Genomic DNA, 27,218 nt, shown 5'->3' with positions numbered 1-27,218 from the left:
CGCTGCCAGCCAAACGCCTACGTGATAGACCCTCGCGAGCCCAGCTATACAACCTCCGCTCCTCCTCGATCCCGTCCTCGTTCACTCCGCATCCGCAGCCGAATTCCCCCCGTCTCACCGCCGGACCACTCCTCGCCTTGCCATGGCAGCCGCAGCGCTGAGAGCCCGGCTCAACGCCCACATCTTCAGAATGTATGCCGAGGTGAGCCCACTCCCCTCCTCTTCAGTCCTGTGGTTCTGGGTTTTGGCTTGGCTGGCCTCCGGCTGACTTGGCCCTTGCCTTTGCCTTGGCGTGCGTGGTTGATGTCCATCCAGGGTGTGGTGGAGGAGGAGACCTTCGAGCAGCTGCGGGAGGACGGCACCGCCACCGAGCTTGCCCGCCTCTTGATCAACGAAGCCTACGAGATCCTCCACGACATCGACATCCGGATGTCCGCCCTCATGCCCTCTATCATCTCTCCCTCTGCTCTCTGTTTCGGGTACTGACTCATCTTCATTATCTGCTCTTGAATTCGCAGGGAGGAGCCGGAAGTGGACATCGACGAGGTGGAAGCCCTGACGCAGCAGCTCATGGAGTGCGCCTCCAGGTGATAGATGACCATCATCAACACATTCTCTCTCTTCCACCAGCTTCTTTTTCATTATAATGCTTGTTGGCCCGCGATTCAGATCTGTTTGTACTTGGCACTGTCGTGTGGCCGTAATTAGAAGAATCGAGTTTAGTCAAGTTTCCTGTAAATCTTAATTTTAGGGTGATGATAAAGTGTTGTCGTTTTGTGAATATTTCTGGTATTAGTGATCTTCTATCTTGTTCATCCCCAATGGTGGTTTTTCTTGTTTGTCCACGACACCGATGTTGTTTTTATTTGGGTATGTCGGCACAGGGTGTGCACCTCATGGGGCACGACCGCACGAGGTTCGTGTCATTTCTGGCGGCCGTCATATAGCCATAGAAAGAAGAGCTGAGTTTAATCGTATATATCTCATGTACCAGAATTGTTGGTACTCTTGCCGATCGCAATGGTATAGCTTGGCGAGGGGAGCTTTTGTCGCGCAGTGCCATTATTCTAGGTCGACAATGTAAAAATTGTCGTTTTATAAGCATGGCTGGTATTAATGGTCTGCTATTCTATGTATAGCCAATGGCCATTTTTTCTGTTTCGTCATTGGAACGATGTTGTTTCTATTCAGGTGTGTCAACAGCAGGGTGTGTACGTCAACATGGGCGTCATTTGAATGTCTTATATCCAAAATTAGAAGATCTGAATTTAGTTGTGTTTCATGTAATGGAATTCTCGGTATTCATGACAATGTCATGGTCAGGCAAGAAAAATTTGTCGTTTTGTATACATGCTGGCAGTACTGCTACTCTACATATATAACGACAATGGTGTTTTTCTGGTTCATCAAACAGTTTATATATTGAGTCGACAATCGTGATAGGAAATGGTTCCTTGAGAATACTATTAATTATGATGTCACAAATATGCTTATGTGTATCAACATGTCTCACTGTTTAATAAGTTTCTAATTAATTTTCTGATCAGCGTGTGTTCTGCATGTTTCAGTGTTGGTGCACAGCAAGTGAAACTCGCCTGCATGCATTTCGGAGATTTCTATGAAATAAAATGCAAACAAGGGTCAGAACTCGATTTATTTTTACATATGTTCCACAATAATTATTTCTTAACAATATTTTTCAATTTCTCAATGTAAACCTACCCGCTGTTGTTGTCTTTTATGTCACTGTATTCAGCTCATACCAATCTAACATCATATATAAGTAACTGCTTTGCTTTCTCACTTCATCAGCAATCATGTTGATATTACTCGGTTCATTATCTCAATATGCAAAAAAATTATGATTCTCTTGTAATTTGTTGGCCCTTGTCTACTGTTTAGAACAGAACTAATTTTCAATATGGCCAGTGTCTTTCTTAAATAGAGGGTTAGAATTTCAGAACCATTTCAAGTCAGTTCTGTTAACCTCTTTACAATTTGACTGTGTGATCTATTTCCATTATTTCAGGTGCCTTGTGTCATTGGATCTTGTTAGGAATTTGTACTGTATTGTGCGCAATGACGTGGAGATCATGATGCAGGTAGGACCTTATGTGCCTAATGTTGTATTTTGATACCAACTTCTCACTAGTTTCATAATCCATAGATTGGTCATATATAGTTTAAGATTGAGAAAAAACAACAACCTTAAATACTTAATCTTATTCTGTCGATGTTTGGTTTTGGAGTACTTTGTTTGAGGTCTCTTATAATTTCATCTAGCCGCTGAATGTTTATGTCGTAATTTTGTCACCACATTTGGTAGATATATGTGGTAGCTCTTAAAAAGTAGTAGAACTTCTTTGTTTCCCCGCTTAAAAGCTTTGGCAAATACCAAATAAGAAACCGACCAATTTGTAACATGGCTGATTAGTGAAATGATGGAACTTGAGCACCATTATGTGCAATAGACTTGTCAAAATCATTTTTGGGAAGGTACATATGTTAATCATTGGCCTATTATTCATCTTTTGACGCAGCTGGAGGATCAGATCGCGGCCTGTGGTCCTAAGTAATGACAAGTGAAGGGGAAAGATCGTGATCCCATGTGATCCCTTACATTATGGTGTGTATGTGTCTCTGAAGATGTGGCGGTGTTCAAAGGGTGTCTGGCATTAGAGGGCGTGCGTGAAACCAGACGAGGATTTTAGCGGCGCGGAACTTTGGTCTCATAACCCTGTAAGCGAAACTTGTTGTCCTTTGTCCGTGTTTGTTCGTGAAGTCTATATACTTATGTGTCGTGGATGTGCTGCTGCCCTGCCCACGGGCTGTGTGTAAACCCCATCCTGGTTGGTTGGTTGCCAGTGACTTTCTTTTGTTGTATGTTGTGTTGGCTTCTCTCTCTAAACAAGTCGTGTTGTTGGCTAGTGCACCAAGAGTGCTGCAAATCTCCATACTTGGATATTTTAAGCATCTCTTTTTGGTCTGTAATCTTCAGTGTGACTTGCTTATAAGAGTACGATGGTGCCATGGGCGGCAACAGGAGGAGCGGCAAAGTAGAGGTGATAGTTTTACTGGGCGACATGCAGGCATGACGAAGCTGGCAATCCGTGGGTTGGCACAAAACCAGATTCCAGTAGTGAAACTTATATCGATCAGAAGTGAAAAAACACAGAAGAACTACAAACTGAATTTTCTTAAACTCTTGTAAAATGAAGTATATACCGGACTGTTCCAAATAGTCAGCTCTCCACTGCTGGAATTTTTTATTCTACATAAGTACAGTAAAGTATTGTTTAAGAAAAGAAATACTCAGCTGAAGGAAAGACTATGACAGTAGAGACGGCTCTACAGACATCAGCTTCCAAATACCACTTGGCATTGGAAGGGAAATAAGGCACTTTTGAAGATCCCTGCAGAACTTTCATAAATGATAACCCCTTCGTTACAATTTACATTGCAAGCATCACAATAAGAAAACCGTGAAGAAAGTACAAAGTGTGATTTCCAACACATCTTAGGAACTAACCACTGAGTATGTGCAAAATATATAGGTATAAGCCAACCTGATTTTTGTTCTTCTCTTGGTTAATGGGCATTACCAAAACCAGGTCTAGCTCCGTGACCGGGCGTGATGCGATCAACGGTGTGTGTCGCCGGAACAAGAGGGAAAATGTCCCAGCGTTCGTCGCCAGGGGAGTCGACCGTCGCCGTGGGCGTTTGTTCGCCTGGTACAATCGTCTCCTCGTATTCTTGTGATCGTTCGTCAATCCTCGGGTCCAACAATTGGTAACAGACAAGAAAAGCGGTGTGCGTCACCGGAGATGAGGAAGACGGCATTGTGTTGCCAGACACGAAGAAGAAAGATGGCCTTGTTCGCGCGCAGATGAGGCATGCAGCGGTGTTCGCTTCAAGGACGCCGTAGCGGCGGCCATGGTGACAAAAACGACGGGAGCTGCAACAACTCCGAGATTATGGGTAGATTGTTGGGAATAACCTTGTCCTGGATGTGTTCCGGGTGTGTTCGTGCGTGGTCGTGAGTCTGTTAGCAGGTTAGTTCGTGCATGTAGTTGTGTCAGTTGAGTAGTGGATGCTGGCCGAGTCATCCGAAGGAGCCATTCGAGGAGGTGGGCGTGCAGTGCGTGTGTGTGTCTGCTACTTACGCGGCTGTAATCAGTTTGTGAGATACAGTGTGTTACCGAGCAGTTTGAGCTGGGAATAGAAAAGGCCGTACATGCGGCATGGCGTTGGTCGCCTGAAAATATCCATTGTCCTCCTCTCCATCTTCTACCTCTGTCCGCGACCAAGCGAGCGAGAGGGAGGGAGGGCGAGCTGGTCCGGGGTTAGTCCCAACAGTCGTTACCACGGATTAAGATGACCGACGACTTCATGTAACTTACGCTAAGTCCACACGCCTCTAGCGGGCATTTGACAAAGTTTAGGTGAATATTTGGCAAGGCGCATGGGCTGCTCGGCCCATAGACAGACCACGTTGGGAGGTGGGACCACCCAGGCTGGTCTTCGAACCCGGACGAGCTGTCAAGGCTTTCACCCGACGCCATCGCTTATCCAGCGGCAGTTTCCCGTTTCCGAGCTCATCAATGGCAAACGCCTCCGCAAGAGCCTGAGCAATACAAGGGGCTCCATCACCCCTCCACTCCTCGTCCATTCCGCTGACGCCACAGCAGCGAATTCCCCAGCGCGCCGAGCCTTCCGACCCCGGTCCGCCTGCCTCCTCCCGGACCTCCTAGCCATGTCGGCCGCCCAGATCAGGGCCGAGATCAACGGCCTTATCGCCTCCAAGTTCGCCGAGGTGAGCCCCCCCTCTCTCCCATCAACGTCCCATCTACACCCCGTGTGGTTGTGGGCTGGAATCCCTGAGCATCACCGTTTTCTATCGGTTTTGGCCGGCTGGCCAACTGACGTTTGCTCTGCCGTGGTGGATCTAGGGTACGGTGGATCAGTATTTCTTGCAGCTGTACGTGATGTGGAGGTACAAGAACATACGCAAGGGCATGGTCGTTGAGGTCATGGAACGCTTCCTCCAAGACGCTGACAAGATCCTCACCGAAATCGCCGTCTTGCTGTCGGCACCCCTCTCCCTCTGGTGTCGTCATTCTCGTCTCTTCGGGTATAAACTCATCTTCACCCCCCTAAACACGATGTGGTCACATCACAGATCGGACGCCAATCCTTCTTTGCATCTCCAAAACTTCTTTCGATCTAAAGCCTTGATCTGGATGTCCGCCAGCTGATCATCGGTGCAACCGTAGTTGACCTTCGTCATCCCTTCTTCCACGCAATCCTTTATGTAAAGATACATCGTATCAATGTGCCTGCTCCTGTCATGCCGCACTGGATCCTCGCGTAGAAAAAACATAGACTCACTGTCAACGTTGAGCACCACTTGTTCTGGATCTCGATTCATGAGATCACTGTGTAGCCGTCCTAGCCACACACCTTGACACTCTGCTTCACTTGAAGTCGATGTCACCACTTTTTGTCTTCGTGATAGCCAGCTTACTACGCTTCCACCAAGGAAATATGCCACGCCCGAGGTACACTTACGGCCGCCAACAATTCCTTCCTTGTCACTACCACTGTAGCCGAGTAGTTTCACCATCTCCTTCTTGCTTGGTTCAAGACGAGGTTCCATTGAAGTGACAATGTGATTGCAATCTTTCATGCCAGGGCTTTCAAGTACCTTCCTTGCATATGCCTACTGGCATAGTGCGACCCCCTCCGGCTTTTGATGTACCTCTGTCCCGAGGTTGCAACTCAAAAGGCCTAGATCATCCATCTTGAAAAGCTCCTTCATCTGTAGCTTGAACTTTGCAATCACCTCTTCATCTGCTCCAGTTATCAATAGGTCGTCGGCATAGATGCCAACTAGTAGACGATCCCTTCCTTCACCTCTCTTGTACATCGCATGCTCTAGTGGGGCTTTCTCAAATTCAAGAGAAATCATCGTCTGATCAAGTTTGATGTTCCACGCCCGAGAGCCTTGCCGTAGCCCATACAAGATTTTGTGTAGCTTCAGTACCTTGTGTTCCTCTCTTTCTTTGATGAATTCCGGTGGCCGATTTACATACACATCTCCTTCTAACTCGCCATCCAAAAACGCGGATTTTACATCCATGTGATGTATCTTCCATGATTCCTGAACCGCGAGAGCGATGAGTAATTCCACCGATTTCACCTTTGCAACGGGAACGAACACTTCTTCGAAGTCCGCACCTTCCTCTTGCACGTACTCTTTGGCTACTAGCCTCGCTTTGTGCTTCACGGACCCATCGGCATCTTTCTTAATCATAAATTCCCACTTGAGATCCATGATTTTTTCATTGTCGGGAAGATCCACAAGCTCCCATATATTGTTGTCGTGGATCGACCTCAGCTCCTCTTCCATAATCTGACGCCAACACTCCTTTGTGTTCGCATCCTTAAAATCCGCCAGTTCCTTGGCGCTTAGACACCGTCGCCCACTCCTTTTCACCTTTTCCGGGTCAATCATCCGAAGAATTTTCTCCGGATACGGGTGCAACTCCGGTTGAAGCAATACAGGTGTAGGTGATGATGCCCTTCCCTCCTTCATGGACACCAGTGTTACCTTGTCGTTCCTGCCTCCCAGCGTTGCAGTGGCCAAGTTTTGCAAAACTGCACTTGATAAGACCTCTGGTCTCCCTGGTAAATCAGCAGCCTGACCTGGGCCACCAAAGCCGTCCTCAACTGCGCATGGACTTTCAGGTAGAATTGTTGGGTTGCCCCTCACTTTTAGCATGCTGGAAAGGTCCGTTGGATAGTTTCTTTGTGATAGGCCAAGCCCACCACGTTCACCTCCTAGCCCTCCTTCTCCTCCTGTTCTACGTGAGCTGCAACCTGCTTCTTCAGGTACCGGTCCATGCCCTGCCACATCTCGTCGTGTTGGCTGACTGCTTTGAAGGCTCCCAAGATCACCTCCCTGCTGTCCCAGCGTGTGGGCCTCACCAAGCCGTGGCTGGCTCTGGCACTCCTGGCCGACCACCACATCGCCTGGTCGAGTGCACGCAGCACTCATTTCACCAGAGTGAGCCGCCTCACCATCCAGCATGTCTGTTTTGGTTGGCGACACGTCACATGTACGCCTTGCTTCTTCGTGGACTTCCGACGCCACGTAAGTCTTCGATTTGTCTGAACGCATCGCTCGGAGACTACTTCTCCATGGCCGAGCACAGGCGGCAATTGCTGCATCCGCTCCAGCGAAGTAGCACTTATACCCGTAATATCGACGTAAGCTTCGGAATCACCCCCCATGTCCGTAGCGTCAACATGAATTTCCGAACCATGATCTTGACATTGAACTTTTTCTTCACGGAGCACGACAATTTCTTTAGCCGACGCTTGAAGAATTGGATCCACCTTGTCCACGAGTTCGCACATCAACATCATGTCACTGTCGTCACCTTGCTGGGCCATGAGCGCCTTCTGCTTCGGTGCTTCCTCGCAGTCAGCCTTGAAGTGACCAAGGAGGCCACAGTTATAACACCTCACTTTTCTGATGTCAAACTTCCTCCTCGGTGGTGCAGGTGCAGCCTCATCATCTGAGTCGTCGTCCGAGTCAGCGAAGTTCTTTCTCGTCGAACGCTGCTTCCCCTTCTTCTTGCTACTGCTTATGGATCTGCCTCGCTTTTCCAGGGCGATCCACTGCGCCTTTGTGAGCATCACAAGCTCGTCGTTCTTCCAGTCCCCAAGACTGTACCGCATACGCTCATCATGAGCCTTGTACCGTCCGACAAGATCGTCGATGGAGAGAGTCGCGAGATCGACGCACTGCTCGATCGCCGTGACAATTTGCAGGTACCGGGGAGGGGCCGTGCGCAAGAACCGCCGGACAACCGAGGCCTCCGTGAGGTTCTCTCCAAGCGCTCGAATCCGATTGACGAGAGTAGCCACCCGTGAAGCAAACACATCCACGGACTCATCATCGCCCATGACCAAAGTCTCGTAGTTCCTTAGGAGAGTTTGAAGATTGGCTTGCTTGACACGGGTGTGTCCCTCGAACATGAGCTTGAGCGTATCCCACACCTCCTTCGCCGTTGCTTTGGCGATTAGGTGCTGGAGGACATCCATCGGCATCACCGAGTAAATCGCTGACGCCACCTGCCGATCCTTCCGGTGCTCGGTTCCCTCCTTCTTGAACGCGTCGCCTCCGGGATCCACCGTGTCCCATAGCTCGTTGGCGCGGAGACCACACTCCATGAGGACCTTCCAGACCCCGAAGTTCTCGCGATCAAACCGTGGATACGACGAACTCGCCAGAGCAGCAATTACTTTAGCTGCACCGGAGTACTCCACCAGCTGCTTGGTCTTGTCCTTCTCGTCGTCCGTCATGATCTCCCGTTACTAGAAGATCAACCTTGCTCTGATACCAATTGTTGGCCCAGTCCCGACCTTGATGACGTTGTTGTCGAGTACTTTCCGACAATACGCAGCGACGTACAAGCTACAGCCGATTGCTTCCGGCTGCTTCGACGGAGACGTGCACGTACAGCGGTACACAAGCAGGCAAGCACCCTGGTGGATGGATTCTCGTGTCTAGCTAGCTATCGTAGACCAAGTTTGTCGGAAACACAATACGCAGATTCGCCGAGTTGGCCAAGAGGCTCGTGTCGAGCCTTTGCACTTTATTGCTTTGATTTATCTGGTGTTACAGGGGATACACGCACTGGTATTTATATTACCAATATTCTACCTAGTACATGTACGACTCGGTTACTGCTACAAGTCCGTGCCGGACTATACTTACCTAATCGTGATTATTTCCAACAATGTTCGCAGGAACCAGCCCCAGCTGGACTACGACAAGGTGGAGGGGATCGCAGATCAGCTCGAGGGGTGCAGCAGCAGCAGGTGATGATGACGACAAATACCCCTTTCCATTTTGTCCCCGCCCTTTTTTAACTCTAAGTTTGTTTCTCCGCTGCATCAATGTCCACATTCGGATGTGTTTGTCATGGGTATCTATGTTACATGGTAATAAGGGGATACGGGGACGGGAAATGGCATTTTCTAAAAATGGACTTACAGGGATAAGGCGAGTATATGCGTAGATGATGAATAAAATAGGTCAATGGTGCTTTACAAAAAAATTTAATAATAAGTTCCAATATAAATATTATAAAATGCCAAGTTGAAGGCCAAGGCTTCAAACTTCAGATGCTTCATCTCCTATCATCTCTTGCAAAAACTGGGGCTCATGATCAAGTGCCAGTTCAGCACCTTCATCTCTACACACTTTCAAGTGCCAGATCTCCACCAACATAAACCATTCTGCTTGTCCCACTCACATAATCTTTGGACTTGACAGTAGACGCAAGTTATCGTGCATAAAAACTAAACCCACAGCTCGTTCAGGAACCAAACTATTTCTCATAGTGTTATGAATAAAAGAATATGCGCTCCAATTCATCTCAAAACAAGAGGACGATGCTGGCGGCCCAAGTATAGCTTCAATCCTAAATCCTCATTTTCAAAAATAAAAAAGCTTCAAGGCTAAATCTTTTAACTCTGGAGTGTGCACACCATAAGTTCCCCACCATTTCTTTGGATCAAAATGAGCTCTATCATCTATTGCTTCTCGATCTTCAAAGGTATTCACAAAAGAGAGAGGTCAGCAAATTGTTTTTCACTTTCCTCGTGTCATCTGGATTTGAAAAAAACTGCTTAGTTCCTGTTTTCTGTAATTTCAGCGTCAATGTGGCTGCTGACACGACCAGGAACTTCCTCAATCCATCTTGAACTGTAATTAATACTTTGGGTTCACAGAGTGTTCCATACAATGAAGGGAAGTGTGACTCTTGGTCCAGCGAACTGTCAAAATTTTATGAACAACATCATGAAATGGTGATTGTTTTTTTCTTTTTTTGAATGAAACAGAAGGACGTATTTCTATTAATTTTCAAATGAACAATACAAAGTCTTTGAGCTAAATAAAAGAAGTAAACAGGAATAAAAAATTCAAAAGGAAGAACTACATTACAACAAGTACAAACATGCTTCCCAGTGCTCCTTTCTTTCACCCGGACAGATAGCAACTTTCACCTTCTCTATCATGGTGTCCCATATCTCATAGATAAGATGAAGAAATGATTTATCGGTGCCGGTTGTCCTTATCATCAGGAAAATGGGTTCAGTGAAGGCAAGAATTAACTTATATTATCGCACCACTCCTCATTAAGAATCATTTTTTTCACGGATGATCCTTTCTCTAAATCACCCTCTTTATAATTATTCCACTCATTAGATAGAATCATTTTCTCAAGACATGACTTGATTAACATGAACCTCTTCAATATGATGAGACTTGCAAATGTTGTCTCTGCAATCGCAAGAAATTCATGCTTGCTGAACACATTGAACATGGACAACCTCATGTTGTGATTCAAGATACAATTTTTAATATAGAAGGCATCATCTCCAGCTTGTTTTATCCATTTAAATTCAGTATTTTCACCAACAAAGTTCTTCGGATCACATATGTCCTTCATTACAAGCTTGAGGGGTTGCACAACACATGGAGTCCAGAAAATATTTCTGTAATGCGTTTCAATCCTCAAGCCAATATATTTGCAATTCGACGTATTGTCGGCGATAACCTGGACCACATTCTTTGATATGACCTATTCAATTACTTCCTTCAACCTATCAAATATGTATTCCTTGGTTTTTACCTATCAAAATAAAGAACTAGAAATTGTCAGCAACCAACAGCGAGTATTGTACAACACAAACAAGCAAAAGATAAGGTAAAAATTGTTGTCTAATAAGCTTTACCTCTCTTTCGGTATTGATTGCTTTTAGGAACATGGGGACACCATATGTCATAGCTATGATGTTCAAAATAGGGTGCCGTTGAGGATCATACCATCCATCACTTGCATATTCACTCCCTTGAAGAGCCATCACTAGTAGAAAACAGGGCTTTGGTCACGGGGCAGTTTCCACATTAGTCCCGGTTCAGTCAAGAATCGGGACTAACGTGAGCATTTATCCCGGTTCGTGCGGCTAAGGCATTAGTCCCGGTTCACCTGGGCCCTTTAGTCCCGGTTCGTGCCACGAACCGGGACTAAAGGGTGCGATGCCCATTAGTCCCGGTTGGTGGCACCAACCGGGACTAAAGGTTACACCTTTAGTACCGGTTGGTGCCACCAACCGGTACTAATGGGTTTTGAGGCATTAGTACCGGTTCATGGCACAAACCGGTACTAAAGGTCCCATTTTCAAACTCCCCCCCCCCCTGTGGACCGCCTTTTCAGTTTTAGAAAAAACAAAAGAAAATGATGGAAATGTCAAAAAAATAAAATAAAATAAGTTTCCCATGTGATATGTGGTCTACTTGTTGGGAAAATTTACAAATATGAATTTCGACTTTATTTGCAAAATCTCTTTGGAATTTGTAAAATGGGCATAACTTTTGCATACGAACTCGGATTAAAAAAAATTATATGAAAAATCATCTACTCGAAGAGTTACAACCGAATTTAACAGGGGCTTTTAAGATCCTCAAAAACCTAACAGAAAAAAAGTTACGGGGCTTTTAAGATCTAGAGTGGAAAAAATCGAAAAAATTACTAGTCAAATCTGGTCAAACAGTGGTCAAACTGTCGTCAAACAATGGTCAAACTAATTATTATAGAATATTGGTGTTACTAAATAATTATTTCAGTTATTTGAATTTTGGTCAAATCTGGTCAAACTGTGGTCAAACTAATTATTCAAGAAATATTAGTGTTACTAAATAATTATTGTTTTTTAAAACAATAGTTTCAAACTCAAACAGTGAAATGTGTCACTTCATGCTCAAGCAAAATTCATGAAGGTTAATAGGATTGACATCTTACTATTGTTAGGAAAACAACAAGTGCAGACTTGGAACGAGAGAGAATAGAACCCGAAAGTTAAGCGTGCTTAGGCTGGGGGAGTGGGAGGATGGGTGACCGTTCGGGAAGTTAGATGATTTGGAATGATGAGGGGTGATTAGAAGATAAATTGAGCAGTGATGAGGGGTGGTGATTACACAGTAGAGGTTAAAATAATTTAGAAATTTGAAAATAAAAAAAATAAGAAAATTCAAAAAAAATTCAAAAAAGAATCATAAAATTTTCTTTAGTCCCGGTTGGTGTTACCAACCGGGACTAAAGGTGGAGCTCCACGTGGCCGCGCCCTTTAGTCCCGGTTCGTGTAAGAACCGGAACTAAAGAGGAGAGGCATTAGTACCGACCCTTCAGTCCCGGTTCGAAAACCGGGACTAAAGGGGCCTTACCAACTGGGACAAAAGCCCCTTTTTCTACTAGTGCATGTCATCTTGATCGGCTCAAGCATCCTCTCAACATGGAACTTCTCCTTCTGCAGAAATGTGGTCCTCAATGCATCATATGACTGATCTGAAAAAAATGCATCATATGGTGGAGGCACATTGCCTCCCAATTTTTTGTTTGATACATAACTGTAAGAGGCAGGGTTTCTTTCCAAATTGATGGGAAGTGGTATAAAATAGAAGTGCACACCACAATCAGCATGCTTGCAAGGTGAACACCACTAGTACAATAGAACACAGTATAAGATTAACAAGATGCAAAGCTCCTATATATATAGAACATCCTTGCAATTTGGAGATCAACAATGTGTCTCCCTTCGAGGGGATATTTGTTTTGTTCTCCCCCCCCCCCACACCCGACCCCCGCGTCGCCTCTCTCGGGTGACACGGGGGAACACCACCGGCGCCGGCTACTTCCTCCCCCCCCCCTCTGCCCCAGCACCTCGCCGCTGCCTGAGGAGCCCGCCGGCAAAGCCCGGTCAGGCTCCAGGGAGGGTGGCGGCGGCGCTTCTCTCAGGGTGGCCCAAGGGCGGATCTGGCGTGTGAGCTCGGCGGGGTCCGGCGGGCGAGCGGGCGCGGCTCCGGTGATGGCTGACGCGGATCCAGTGGTCTGGGAGTAGGGGCGGCGCGGCGGTGGCCTCACGGCGACCAGATGCGGCGCGGACGGCATGGGGTTCCAGCATGAGCGACCGCTTCTGGCAGATCGAGGGCTCGGCGAGGCTGGGCCCGGTGGTGGCGGCGTGGGCAGCTCGGCGACTCGGCGGAAGGTGCACATCGCGCGCCTCGGCGTGCCTTGTCCCCCGCTCGGGTTGGTGGTGGTCCAGGCTGCGGGTCCCATGGAGGCGGCTGCTCCTCCGGTGGCGTGACGGCTGGGCGGCGTGGCGAGTAGGCGTGGCAACGGCGGCGGCCTCGCGACGTCCAGCAGTGGGTCGAGGCTAGGTAGTTGCGACCGCTCTGTCTCACTCGTGCGGCTCCGGCTTCCGGCGGTTCAGATCTAGTGCGGCTCGACTGTAGTCTTCCGACGGCGGCTTTGGCTGTCCTCCGGCCCTCCGAGGCAAGGCTTGGGGCGAGGTCGCAGTCTGGCCAGGCCCTCCCTTGCCTCCAGATTTGTGATGTGGGCTCCATGTTGTCGGCCTGGCCGGGCTCCTGCCGACGGTGATGACGATGACGTGGCGGCTCTTGGGCTCCGGGGCGGCGGCCCCGGGTATAGTGGTGGCGGCTTCGGCCAGGAGGTGGTGTGAATCTGGTCGCGGTGGATCATGGGATCCCGTGGCCAGAGTGAGGTCGGCCTCGGCAGGGGTGGTGGTCAGTGGGCGGCGGTCGGTGGTGACAGGTGGTCGGCACATCTCCGGGAGAAATCCTTGCTCCGGTCTTCACCGGAGCCGGCGACGGCGGCGCCCGCGGGTGTCGTGATCTTTCCTGGAAGCGTCGTCGTGGAGTTGCTCCTTCTCCCCACGGCTTGGGCTTTGGAGGGAAACCTCAGATCTGTTGGATCGGGCGATGAAGGCGTCTTCGCATATTTCTCCTCCTTGGGGGCATCGTCTCGGAGCCGGCTACGACTGAGAGACTGGAGGATGATGGCATCTTCGCCGTCGATGGCGGCATCTTCGCCGCGTGGTTTGCTGAGGCGGGGCGCTGGTTTCTGTTTGGCAACGATGATGGCGTCAAGAGGATCTTGGGTCGCAGCGTGGTCTTCGGTAGTCGGTTCTTCCCGGCGTGTTCGAGGTGCTCTTTTCGGCACGATCGGCGCAAGTCCTGCATATTTCCCCTGTGTTGCTCGTCGTCAAAGTCAGAGCTGTCGGTTGCTTGCGTGTGTGGCCATCCGTTGGCATGTGCCGTCGTGGCTTCTGTTCCATGTCGGTGGCCAGGTTGGCCGGTGGTGCCCATGTCATGTGGGTTGTGTTGTATCGGTTTTAGCCCGGTTTTCCGTCAATTAACCGGACAATTCTCTTCTTCTTAATCAATGAAAATGGCAAGTCTTTTGCCTCGTTTCAAAAAAAAAATCCGAGATACTGGCCTGCTTTCCCTTTCTTTTCTTCACTGATGATGGCAAACTCGGACCTTCATAAGGAGGTAGGGAGATTAATTTATTTTTTGGTGCACTATTGGCTACAGCTGCACTAGCTTCACGATCTTCCTTGCGAAGTATCTCAAGAACAGGATAAGCAATCTTGGTGCATATCTTCACACTAGCACCTGTAGTCTTCAAAAGATGTGCTCTCACTCTTGAATAACTTACAGGGAAATCCCCATCACTAAAGTGGCAATTAAATCTTTCATCCCCTCCATATCGTGTAACATGAACCCACAGGGGAAACTTAGGATTAGAATAGTGATTCTCCTCTGTGTCATCAGCAGTCCCACATCCAAACCGAGCAAACATCGGACAGTTGAGCAAAAACTTTAATCCAGTACATGTTGACCCTTGACGGATAGTTTGATCAGACACAAGCAATCCACCCAAGCAAGAGATATAGTAGTCTAGCAGAAGATGATGTCAAGATTGCTAAGTTGTACACCAGATGAAACAGTGGTGTACACCACCAGATGAAACATGCACGTTCCTTTACACTGCTACTTGGCTTAGCCAGCTAGCCTAGCAGCAATCGAGCTTGAGTGCAAAATGGAGATGAATGTAGATGGATGGAGACAGGGAGGCTTACGGCGAGATGCTGCATCATGTCGTTGTTGCCGGCAGCGCGGAGAGATCGGCAGATTGCAGCAATTGACAGATGACGGCGATAGGACTCGTATGTAGGGTTTGTTTTGACGATCAGCGACCAGACACTGATATCAGGCAGCCCACATCAGCCTCCCGATGCGCTTCGGATCAAGTACTTGATCGTGGTAGCAGCCCCATACTATCCCTGTTGTATCCCCTTCGTATCCCAGCCGTTTTCTCTTTATTTTTATTTTTCTTAATTTAAAAAGGGACACATCAGGATACGTGTATCCTCAGCATATCGGTGTGTATCCCCGTTTTGGACGCGTATCCTGCATTGATTCGGCAAACATGGGCATACCCATCTATGTTGCAGAATGCCCTGTGTGGTGTTTGCGCTGTGGTGTAGTCGTAAGTTGAAGTAGTGCCCAGTTTAGTTGTGTTTTGCATAACGGAAGTACTGGTATTCATTCCGAGGGCAATGTTATGGCTCGGACAGGAATTACTTTGTCGTCTCGCGAGCATTCCTGCTATTAATTATATGCTATTCCGTTAATGGTAGAGTTATCTGTTTTTGTCCTTGTTTCTGTTCAGATGTGTCGGTGCGGTGTCATTTGCGGCTGTCGTATACACATAACTACAAGAGCTGGGGATAGTTGTGTCAGTATTCCTGCCAATGGCGATGCTATAGCTCGTCAAGGAAAACATTTGTCATTCTGCAAACATTTCTTGTATTAACGATACATGCTTATGTAACGGCAATGTTCTTTCTATTCAAATACTCGGATACATTTGTGCAGGGTGTGTACGTTATGGGGGCATGTGGCTCGTGTCATTCGCGCCGCTGTACAGCCATAATTAGAAGAGCTAAATTTAGTTGTGTTTTGTGTAAGAGAAATATTGATATTCATGCCAATCTTATGTCTCAACAAGTGGAACTTTGTCGGTTTTTAAATATCTATGGTACTACTTATCTGCTATCGCACGCAAGTCCTTGTTTTCTTGGTTTATCCATAATTTGTTGTGTTGACAACTGTGAAGGGAATTGGCCCCTTGAGAATAGTATTATGGCATTGCAAATATGCTTATGTGTATCAACATGCCCCAGTAGCATTTAATAAATTTCTAATTTTCCGATCTTCCACTTTGTGGCATATACCAGTGTTGGTGCTAAGAGAGTCAACCTCTCATGCGTGGAGTACTTCCATCCTGAGGCAACAACCGAAGAAGGGTCAGTACTCATTATGTACTATGTTGCACAATAACTATTCTCTACAGTCTCTCTCTCTCTCTCTCTGGTCTCGGGTACTGACTGGTCTTATCTGTTCTCTGGTCTGTGATACACAGGAACCAGATAGTGGTGGACTTCCGCAAGGTGGACGCCCTCGTGCAGCAGCTCAAGGGGTGTAGCTCCAGGTGATAATGATGATGACGAACCCTCCCTCCCCACACATTCTTAATTAATTGTATCTTTGTTTATCCGTTGCGTTGATGTCGTGCAATTCGGATGTTTTATTCAAGTGTATGCCGTTCGTTTTGTTTGCCGTGTATCCATAGTTGTGTTTCATTAACGGAAAGAACAATGTTATGGCTCGGCGAGGAACACTTTGTCATCTTGCTAGCGTTCCTGGTATTGATGATCTGCTGCTATGTGTAATGCTAATGCCAATGGTAGTTATTTCGGTTTATCCATATTTCTGATCAGATAGTCGTCTTGGCGTTGTTTGGGGCTGTCATATGCGCATAAGTAGAAGAGCTGAGTTTAGTTGTGTTTTCTTGACGAACTTTCGGTATTCCTGCCAATAGGAGTGCTGTAGCTCATCAAGGAAAACTTTGTCTTCCTGCAAACATTTCTTGTATTAATGATATGTTATTCTACGTGAAGCCAATGTTAATTCCTGGTTTCTGCACTGCATTCAATGTTGTTTCTATTTGGATACGTTAGGACAGGGTGTGTACGTCATGGTCATGCGGCTTGTATCATTCGTGCTGTCGTGTAGGCATAATTAGAAGAGTCGAATTTGGTTGTGTTTCGTGCAAGGGAATTAACAATATTCGTGTCAATATTGTGTCTCGGCAAGTGAAACTTGTTGTTTTGAAATATCTTTGGTACTATTTATTCGCTATCACATGGAATGCCAGTGCCATTTATTTTTTTGGTTTACCAAACAATCTATTGTGTTGACAACCATGAGTTCGAATGCCTCCTTGAGAATATTATTATAGCAACACAAGTATGCTTATGTGTATCGACATGCGCAATATCGTTTAATTAGTATGGTCAATTTCTAATTTCCCGATCTTGCTCTTTTTTGCATATATCAGTGTTGGTGCTAACAAACTGAGCGTCTCATGCATGCACTTCCGTCGGTTCAATCATTCAAAAACCAAAGAAGGGTTAGTAGACAGTATCTTATTATACATGTTGCACAATAATTATTATCCACACTCTTTATTGTTCACATTCTATATGTAAACCCGCCCTATTTTATGGCACTATATTTAGCTCATACCAATCTAATATTCCCAGAACTAACCGGCTAGCTAGTCTTCATTTCATCTGCAACAACGTGGTGGTAGATCTTGGTTCATTTCCTAAATATACCTCTTTCGTTACTTTCGTGTATCTTGTGAGCTCCAGGCTTTCGTTTATAGCATGACTAAGTCTGAGATGGCTAGATTTTTTTTCTTCAAATAGAGGTTTACAATTTCTGAACAATTTTAGTTCAGTTCGCTTAGAATTTAATAGTGTTGTGTATTTGCATTATCCTAGGTACCTCATTGCATTGGCTCCTATTATGAATGAGTTCTGTGATGTGCGCAACATGTTCCTCACCATACTGCAGGTAGTCCCTTGTGTCCCTATGTTTTCTTTTTTTACACTAAACTTCTCACTTGTATCACAATAAATATACTGGATGTAGTTTATTGATAATTTAAAAAATTACATTGATTGTTTCTTGTTGTATAGAAAATTATAATGGAAGGAACCGTTTGGTTTCTGGACCACATTGGAGCACTTAATTTGACGTCTCTGAAAATCCAATTTGGTTGTCAAATGTTTCTGTTCTTAATGTTGTCATCACACGGCCGTAGACGTATGTGATAGCTCTAAGCAATGGAGTTTCTTTGTTTCCCACCATTGCCAAGTATAGTAATATGATATTGACCACCTTTCAACAAAGCTGATTTGGTGAAACCATGTGTATTGAGCATTATCGTGCATTACAAACATGTATTAATCATTGACGTATTCTTCTTCTTCTTATGTAGATGGAGGAACAGGTCGATGCCTTGGGCCCTAAGTACTAGTGATCGGAATAAAAAAAACATAGCCCCATGTTATCCCTGGTACAATGGGGTATATGTATCTTTCAATATATAGGCAATGTTCAACGTGTGTTGACCTTCAGTGGGGGCATCTGGAATCACATGATGATTCTTGCTCTGGAACTGCAGGCTCCCAAAGCTCCTGTGACAGAACTTGTTGTCTTGTTTGTGTCAGTTATATACACATGTGTGTCGTTGATGCCCCGTGGGCTATGCATAAACTCTATACTTGGTTGGTTTGTTGGTGACTTGTTTTGTCGTATGTTTGTGGCTCTTTTACATTCTTGCAAAATGTTGCTACCGAAAGTGCATTATATCCCTAATCTTATTTTCATGTTGATGCCAATAGGTTAGGGAGGACTAATATCATTTATCAAGCTTATCTCGCGACACTTGTCTCTCGGTGACTATCTTTGGAGATGGTTAGCCCCTCAATTCAAAAAGGAGAAGGCGTCTGTTATCTGAAGATTCAAAGGTTTTCTGTATTATTACAGTCGTAGGAAAGCAACACTATTAGGAGGGTCGAGGTGTTTGAGAATGTTGGGGATCATGCAAAACATATACACTTAACCTCGCCACTGTGTCAAGTCGACATTGACGTAAAACCCTAGGAAGTTTTTACCAAATGATGGGATCCCCCAGTCCCGGAGTCATGGGATTGCCCCCTAGAGTCATATGTTTTGCTATTGGACACTCCAGTTCTCCATACCCTGGGATGCTTGGGTCCCAAAGTCCCCTGCCCATTGTGTTGCTAACCTTCTGCATGCATCAGGTCCTTGGGGTCTTGGACCTCCGGGTCCCCGGAGTGGGCATGCAACCATCTGGTTAGCCCCGATCCTTGGGGTCTCTTCCCCCATGTCCTATTGCGAGATGTGGGGGTCTGCCTTAGGTGAGTTCGAGTCCCCGGTCTATTAAGTCCTGGGCCCCGGAGTCCGTTGTGAGGCAATGGTCTGGTCTGCCTAGGGAGCAGGGGGTATAAGTGCCCCCATTCCATTAACTTTGAGGTGCTCCACCATACCTATATGAAATATTGATTCCTCTCAATCCCTCTATTCAATCTCCATGATTATTTGGGGTTTGAAAGAGGAACACATAATCTACATTTCCACCAAACCATTTTGTAATTCCGCAACTCGTTCATCAGCAACACTTGCTAACACTACTAGGGAAAAACTTACCGATAAAACTTTAGCAGTAGCGTTGGTATGTGGGGCGGCGCTACTGGTAATTAGTAGTAGCGTGTCACATACCCGCACTACAGGTAGCAAGTTAGCAGCAGCGTTGGTCGATGACCCACACTACTACTAAGTGGTCCCAGAGGGAGGAGTTGCTGTGCCCCACGGGCTTGCCATAGCAGGAGCGCGGGTCAGGGGCTCACGCTCCTGCTAAACTCCTTAGCAGTAGCGTGTTCTCCTGGCCCGCGCTGCTGCTATGGCCAGCCGAGCCGAGCTGCCCGTCCCCACTTAGCAGTGGTGCTTGGCCAGGACCCACGCTACAGCTAATGTGGTTAGCACTAGCATTGGTCCATGACCCGCACTACTTCTAAGTTAAACATTTTCCGTGCGCACGTTCATCACTCTCCTTTGTGCCACTCTTCGCCCGCGCCCGACCATCCTCCTCCTCCTCCTCCCTCGTCACCGCCGTCGTTGCATTGTGCCTCTCTCATCGCCCCGTCCTCCTCCCTCCTCCTCCTCCAGCCACCGCCCCACCTCCCTCCAACCTCCGCCCCTCTAGTCGCTACCCTCCTCCATCCTCCTCCTCCAGCCGCCGCCCCATCTCCATCCGCCACCCCTCCCCCATCCTCCTCCTCCATCCTTCCTCCCCCTCCATCTAAAGGTTGAGAAAATGAATACTAAGGAAAAAAATCTTCCACCACACGTGCAAATGGTAGACCACCAGTAAATAAGGCACTCAAGAAGTCCTTGGCATATCAACAATGTTTGTGTAACGATGGTACTTTCATGTATTTATCTTCTTGAGAACAAATGATGTAAGAGCATTCATAGCCGGACGCCTCAAACCCACGTCAAACATCCAGGCGGATGGCCCAAACAATAAAATTCGACCCAGACGGGCATCTCAAATGGGCCTCAAACGCTCTGACTGACCGGCACCCCTCATATACAACCCAAATATGAGGCGGATATGGGCATGCCCGGACGTATCCGTCAGGTCGGACCCAACCCACGCTGGCAACAAGGAACCCACATATATTTTTCGCCATCCGCATGCCGGACAAAACCCTAGCTACTTCCCTATACTCCCCTCCGCCATCCAATCTCTCGTCCGATGATCTCTGGCCTTCTCCGACATGGCGGGCAGCGGATCCAAATCCTTCATCTCCAGATCCGTCGACCGCGAGCTCATTGCACACACCCTCGAGGAGGAGATGGCCGTCCGGCTTGCGCTGCGCAGCTCCTGGGAGGTGGCCACCCGTGTGAGGCAGATCTTGGACTCCTTCTGTCGGGAATCCATTCCGTCCACCAAAATGGTGGATGGATCTGGCGCTAGGTGTGCCCTCGTTGCCTCACCGAAGGCGGTGTGGTCCGTCTTGCATCGGAACGCGGTGGTGGATGCGTAACCCCTTCATTGGTGCGCCGATGCCATCGACACACCATGGGCATCGCCCAACGCAAACATGGCGTGGCATGCCCGGCGTGCAAGGCAACGGGCGAGGAAGGCGGCGGCAACCCTTTCGGCGGTGGACGTCGGCAAAACAGAGTCGCATTCTTCGGTGCCCCATATGATGCAGCAGTCCAGGCGCCGCAACCGCGTTGTGGTGAATGTCACCGGCTCATCCCAGGACGGATCAATAATCGATCTGACGTCCACCGGCACTATTCGGGCTCCGGGCTGCGACAAGGAAGAGTAGGGCATGGGAGATGGCGACGCCTTGAGTCCCGTGAGCCGGCTAGTTTCATATGACATACTCTACCTTGCCGGTGACCGGACCAACACCCTGGGGAGTACCACCGGCCGCCGAAGATGGGCACGGGTGAGCTCCGCTTAGATGGATTTGAGATTTCTATTTTAAGGTGTCTGGTTGTAGAATCCAATATTTGAGGCCTGACCGGTCACTATCCGCGGACTTGCCCGGGCATGTCTGCCGAGGGGTTGAATTTGGATTTGCCTAGTCCGGTCGTAGATGCTCTAACATTGGTACTCCCTCCGTTCCATAATGTAGTGCGCTTACGCATCCCGAGATCTAAGTTTGACCGTAAACTTAACCAACGAGAACGATTGCGGCGGAAACAAAAATTATTACACTGAATTCGTATTTCGATACAAATTTAGTGGTATAATTTTTGCTCCCGCCGCACTTGGTCTCGTTAGTTAAATTTACGGTCAAAAAACGCGGGCGCACTACATTGTGAAATGGAGGTAGTATAAATATAAAGGAAGGTTTACAGAGTGAAAAAAGCTAGGAGGCTGAATTGTTCGTTGTGCAATGACGGAACGGCCCGTTTTGGGAGCGGCGTCGTTGTTGAAGAGATGTCAGGCCCTTCCCAGTGCTCCACCGTGGACAGGTGCTAAGCATGCCACATAAGCGGAAAAATGACATGGCACATCATTTAAAGAGGGGAGAGAGCACTTTGGTGACCCCAGAAAGAACCAATGACAAGCGCGAGAACCTAGGCAAACCGCTTAAATGAAACAATTTGACCAATGCATGAAAGACTTTAGGTGTTAACTCATTAAATAAAATGTGCTTAGCAACAACAAGTTAAGCACCTATGCATTGGGAAGTTGAGTTGCTAAGGTATTTAATTCACTTAGCACCTCATCTAAGCACCATTGCACTGGGAGAGGTCTCATGGGATGTGCATTTGAAGAGAGAAGGCAGCCCAAGACATGGCAGAGCCCATACCGCAATCTTGTTGGACGGCCGTCTCGACTCTCGAGTCGACCAGAAACCAACGCTCGCTTCGGTGTTCAGGTTGACACACAACCGGTGGCTCCATCCATGCTTTGCATGCACACGCCGTCTCCAAGCAAGCTAACTAATGGCTCCCGGCCGACGATGCAGTACAGCTAATCCACCACTCGCTGCCAAACTCCTACGTGAGAAACCCTCGTGAGCCCAGCTATACAATCTCCGCTCATCCTCCCGTCCTCGTTCACTCCGCATCCGCAGCCGATTTCCCCCGTCTCCACCGCTCAGTCCCCCGGACCGCCGGACCTCTCCTTGCCTTGCCATGGCAGCCGCAGCACTGAGGGCGCAGCTCAACGCCCATATCGCCGGCATGTACACCGATGTGAGGCCCTTCCCCTCCCCTCTAGTCGTATGGTTATGGATTTTGGCTGCCGCTGAGGTCGCCTGCTTCTTCATCAACAATGCCTACCAGATCCTCGACGACATCCGCGCCCTGATGTCAGTTCCTCGCCCACGCCCTCCCTCTGCTCTCGATCTCAAGTACTACTTACTCATCTTATCTTTTCTGGAAATCACAGCGAGCAGCCCGCAGTGCACTTCGATGAGGTGGAAGCCCTGGTGCAGCAGCTCATGGAGTGCACCTTCAGCTGATGAATTGACGATGATAAATCTTTTATTTTCCACCTATTTACTTTTAAATGTATGTTTGTTTGCTCGCAGCTTCGGTTCAGATCAGTTTGTACTGCACAAAGGATTCTGTTAAAAAAATGTCAGTTGCACTTTCAAAGAATCTAGTTCTAGTTTAGTCCTGTTTGGTGTAACGGAGTTACCAGCATCCCAGTTAATGTCAATGGCATTATTGAGTATATGAAGTTGTCGTTTTTGCAAACATCCCTGGTATTAATGATATGCTACTATATGCGTATCACTAACGGTGGTTTTTCTAATTTGTCCACGACATCGATATTGTTTTTATTCGGGTGTGTCGTCATAGGGTGTGTAACTCATGGGGCACGACCGCACGAGGTTCGTCTCGTTCGTGGCGCCCATCATATAGCCATAGATAGAAGACATGAGGTTAGTTGTATATCTTATGTTGCTGAATTTTTGGTACTCCTGCCAATGGTAATAGTATAGCTTGGCGGGGGCAACTTTTGTCGTTTTGAGAACGTTTCTTGTGCTATTGCATCTTCTGTTCAGGCAATGTCATTATTCTATAGGTTGACAATTAAAAATTTGCCGTTTCACAAGAATGGGTTATTAATCATCTGCCATTCTACGTAATGCCAATGGCTATTTTTTGGTTTCTCCACTGGAATGATGTTTCTATTCAGATGTGTCTGGCGCATGGTGTGTACGTCATTCGGCTATCGTATAGCCAAAATTATAAGACTGAAATTTGGTTGTGTTTCGTGTAATGGAATTGTCGGTATTCATGACAGTGTTATTGTCCAACAATAATTTTTTTGTCATTTTATAAATATTTATGGTACTCGTACTGATCTGTTATTGCATGTAACGACAATGGTGTTTTTTCCGGTTCATCACACAATTTATTGAGTTAACAATCGTGATTGGAAATTGCTCCTTGAGAATATTATTGAGTTCACTTGTTAGTTTATGATAAGTTTGATAAGTTTCTAATCTCTTGAACCGCATTTAATTTTGTTGCATGTGTCAGTGTCGGTGCACAGCAAGTGAACCTCGCCTGCAGGCACTTCCACCATTTCAATGCCAGAAAATGCGAACATGGGTTAGAACCAAGGTTTTGGTTGCCGAATGGGGCATTTTTACCGAGGGGGATCAGTAAATGTGGTTACCATGGAATTTCTAGAAAATTTCGACCGAATTTCGAATGAAATTTATAATTGAATTTTGAATTCAAATTCTTTCAAAATAGATATAGATAGCACTTGAACTTATATTTATCATAAAAGAGCTACTAGCTCAGTGGAACATTGTCTACGCGCATGCTGTGAGGTGCTGCTACACTTTACTATACAATGAGCGTTAGAATTCAAAAAATTCAAAAAAGCAAATTTTTATGCTGGAAATGCCCATTACTAAGGGGGACTGAAATATGCGGTAACCATGGTAAATCTTGAAATTTTGAGCGGTAACCAAAACCCTAGACTCAAAACTCAATACCTTATTACAAATGTTACACTGATAATCATTCGCAACACTGTTTTTCAATGTCTCAATGTAAACCTGCCAACTCATATTGTCTTTTATGTCCTTATTTTCTTCTCATACCAATCTAACAATATTAAGAAGTAACCTGCTTTGCGTTTTTGATATTACTTGGTTGAGTATCTGAATATGCTAATCTTTGATGATTCTCTTGTAATTTGTTGGCTCTAGACTTAGGCTTATAACACAAGTAAAATCTGATATGGCTAGAGTTTTTTTCATTTTTAAAATAGTGGGTTACAATTTTCGAACCACTTCAACTCAGTTATGTTAAACTCTTCAGAATTTGGCAATGTAGTATGTTTGTATTATTTCAGGTGCCTTGTGTCATTGACTGTTGTTAGGACTTGGTTCAGTATTGTGCGTAATGAGTTGGAGATCATGATACTGGTAGCACCTTATGCATCTAATGTTGGATATTGATACCAATTTCTCACTAGTTTCATAATCCATAGATTGTCCATATATTGTTTAAATTGGGGGAAAAGAACAACCTTATTCTTTTGACGTTTAGTTTTGGAGCGCTTAGTTTGAGATATCGAAAAGTCTCATATATCTGTTAAATATTTATGTTGTAATTTTGTCATCGCATTTGATAGATGTATGGGGTAGCTCTAAAAAACTAATGGAACTTTTTTATTTCCAAGCTTAAATTAATCTTTGACAAATACCCAAATAAGAAATAGACCGATTTGTATTATGGCTGATTAGTGACAATATGTGACTTTAGCACCATTGTGTGCAATAGAATTGCCGTAATAATTTTTGGAAGGTACTTGTTTTAATCATTGACCTATTATTCATCTTCGGATCCAGCTAAAGGAGCAGATCGCAGCCTCCTATGCAGCGGCAAGTAAAGGGGAAAGATCATGGCCCCATGCGATCCCTTGCATTATGGGGTGTATGTGTCTCCGAAGACGCGGCAGTGTTCAAAGGTTGTCTAGCACAAGAGGCTGCGTGTGAAACCCTGTGAATGAAACTTGTTGTGATGTCGATGTATGTTTGTCAAGTCCATAAACTTGTGTGTCATGGATGGAGTGCCGCCTACCTGCAGGCCATGTGTAAACCCTATACCTAGTTGGTTGATTGCTTGTGACTTTATTTTGTTGTATGTTGTGATGTCTCTCTCAAAGCATGTCTTGTTGTTGGCTGGTGTACAGATAGTGCAGAAAATCACCATATGTGGATATGTTAAACATCTCTTTTCGGTTGAAATCTTTAGTTTGGCCTGCTACAAGCACGATGGCACCACGGACATGCCAGAGGACGGGCAAAATAGAGGGGATGATCGACGGGGTGACATCCGGTGATCACATAGCCACTGACCCTTAGAATGGACGGCCCGACCCATTTGAAGAGCGAAACTTTTGTTTGAGTGAAACTCAGGACTGAGTGGCCCGTTCTAGAATTGATGGCCCTACCCATTTCAGGACCAGCATTATCGTGGGATGGAACGTGTCTCCGTGTTGTTTGTAGTTGATGGGCTACGAGCAAGCGATAACACCCAAGCAAGGGCATTGGAGAGCCCATACGGCAATCTTGTTGCGCATGGCTATCGAGTCGACCAGAAACCGGCACTCTCTTCCGTGGACACGTGGACAAACAACCAGTAGCTCCATGCATAAGCAACTCTATCCGATCACTTAAAATCATATGTTTCCACGGCGAGCTCCAGCGGTGGTGCGGCCCGGCAGCGGCGCGTACATCCGAGCGCCATCCAGCAGTTGAGCGCCGGTAGGAGTGTTCTCAATGCTGAGTGCAAGTATGTGGTCTCTGTCTACAACCACGGCCTCGGTAACCACACTCTCGCCACCGCGTCATCGTTCCTCTACGCGCTGCTCACCGACCGCGTCCTCCTCATCGACCGGAGCAGCGGCATGGGCGAGCTCTTCTGTGGTGTGAACGGCGGTCACTGAAACCTGCAAGTAAACAACGTGCTCAAGAACAAGGTGCCCATGGGGGTGACTGAGACCTACAGCAATATGCTGAAGAACAAGGTGCCCATGGCTGTGACTGAAATATGCACGTAAGAGCACCTTGATCGGGTCCAACTCCTCATCCATCTCGAGCACGAGCATGTAGGGTACGGCGGACACTAGTGCCAGCTTTGATTAGTGCAGGCAGACATGTCATGTCTGGTGTGTGCGACCTCTGACTTGCTCACCAGCGTTATCGGCCTGGTCACCATCGTCACAGAGGCGCATAGTGGTGTTCGATGAAATGTATGAACCAAACATAAGTTTTACTCCGCTAAATTTAGGGATCATTTAGAAATAACCGAAACTTAATGGAGTAAAAATACTTCACTAAGGTTTAGTCGCCAGTTTACTCCTCTATAATTTACTGATCAGCTAGACTTGTTGTAGTACAGCAGTCACTGCCAAATGGCTACGTGAGAGACCCTTGTGATCCCAACAATACAACCTTCACTCCTCCCGTCCTTGTTCTCCACAGCCACCGAATTCCCTCTGTGTCAGCTCAATCCCCTGAATCTCCTCGCCATGGCGTCCGCAACATTGAGGGCCTAGCTCAACGCCCAAATCGCCTCCATGTACGCCGAGGTGACCCAGTCCCCTACCCATCCCCTCCCATCTAGTCGTGCGGTTATAGGTATTGGCATGGCTAGCTAGACAGCTGACTTGGCCTTCGACTTTGCAATCCAGGGTGTGGTGGACAAGGAGACATTCAAGAAGCTGCGGGGGGACATCACCGCTGTCGATGTAGCCCGCCTCTTCATCAACGCAGCCTACAAGATCCTCGACGGCATCGACACACTGATGTCCATACCATCGTCCCCACGCCCT

The 27,218-nt window shown here is 46.9% G+C and overlaps 2 protein-coding genes across 2 annotated transcripts; both read left to right on the top strand.

The window, feature by feature from the left end:
* Positions 1-8: 8 nt before the first annotated feature.
* LOC123087381 (histidine-containing phosphotransfer protein 2) lies at positions 9-2,991 on the top strand. The gene is made up of 6 exons (XM_044509383.1): positions 9-202; positions 316-431; positions 519-587; positions 1,569-1,640; positions 2,030-2,102; positions 2,541-2,991. The coding sequence occupies exons 1-6, from the start codon at positions 143-145 to the stop codon at positions 2,574-2,576; spliced, it is 426 nt and encodes a 141-aa protein (XP_044365318.1). The 5' UTR covers positions 9-142; the 3' UTR covers positions 2,577-2,991.
* A 412-nt stretch (positions 2,992-3,403) lies between these two features.
* LOC123087380 (uncharacterized) lies at positions 3,404-18,435 on the top strand. Its single transcript, XM_044509382.1, has 8 exons — positions 3,404-4,813; positions 4,950-5,131; positions 8,818-8,889; positions 16,180-16,248; positions 16,365-16,433; positions 17,343-17,414; positions 17,791-17,863; positions 18,291-18,435. The coding sequence occupies exons 1-8, from the start codon at positions 4,463-4,465 to the stop codon at positions 18,327-18,329; spliced, it is 927 nt and encodes a 308-aa protein (XP_044365317.1). The 5' UTR covers positions 3,404-4,462; the 3' UTR covers positions 18,330-18,435.
* The last annotated feature ends 8,783 nt before the right edge of the window (positions 18,436-27,218 follow it).

Source organism: Triticum aestivum, chromosome 4A (assembly GCF_018294505.1).
Source record: "Triticum aestivum cultivar Chinese Spring chromosome 4A, IWGSC CS RefSeq v2.1, whole genome shotgun sequence".
Classification (NCBI taxonomy): domain Eukaryota; kingdom Viridiplantae; phylum Streptophyta; class Magnoliopsida; order Poales; family Poaceae; genus Triticum; species Triticum aestivum.
The sequence above is the reverse complement of the archived record's forward strand: the minus strand, read 5'-3'. Positions and strand labels throughout refer to the sequence as shown.

Excerpts from the sequence above, each read along its gene's own strand:
- LOC123087380 (XM_044509382.1), top strand. The coding sequence starts at position 4,463 with ATGGGCTGCTCGGCCCATAGACAGACCACGTTGGGAGGTGGGACCACC. Across the intron at positions 5,132-8,817 it reads CGTCATTCTCGTCTCTTCGG|GAACCAGCCCCAGCTGGACT; the intron begins GTATAAACTCAT and ends CAATGTTCGCAG. Across the intron at positions 16,249-16,364 it reads GAGGCAACAACCGAAGAAGG|GAACCAGATAGTGGTGGACT; the intron begins GTCAGTACTCAT and ends TGTGATACACAG.
- LOC123087381 (XM_044509383.1), top strand. The coding sequence starts at position 143 with ATGGCAGCCGCAGCGCTGAGAGCCCGGCTCAACGCCCACATCTTCAGA. Across the intron at positions 432-518 it reads CACGACATCGACATCCGGAT|GGAGGAGCCGGAAGTGGACA; the intron begins GTCCGCCCTCAT and ends TTGAATTCGCAG. Across the intron at positions 588-1,568 it reads CTCATGGAGTGCGCCTCCAG|TGTTGGTGCACAGCAAGTGA; the intron begins GTGATAGATGAC and ends TGCATGTTTCAG.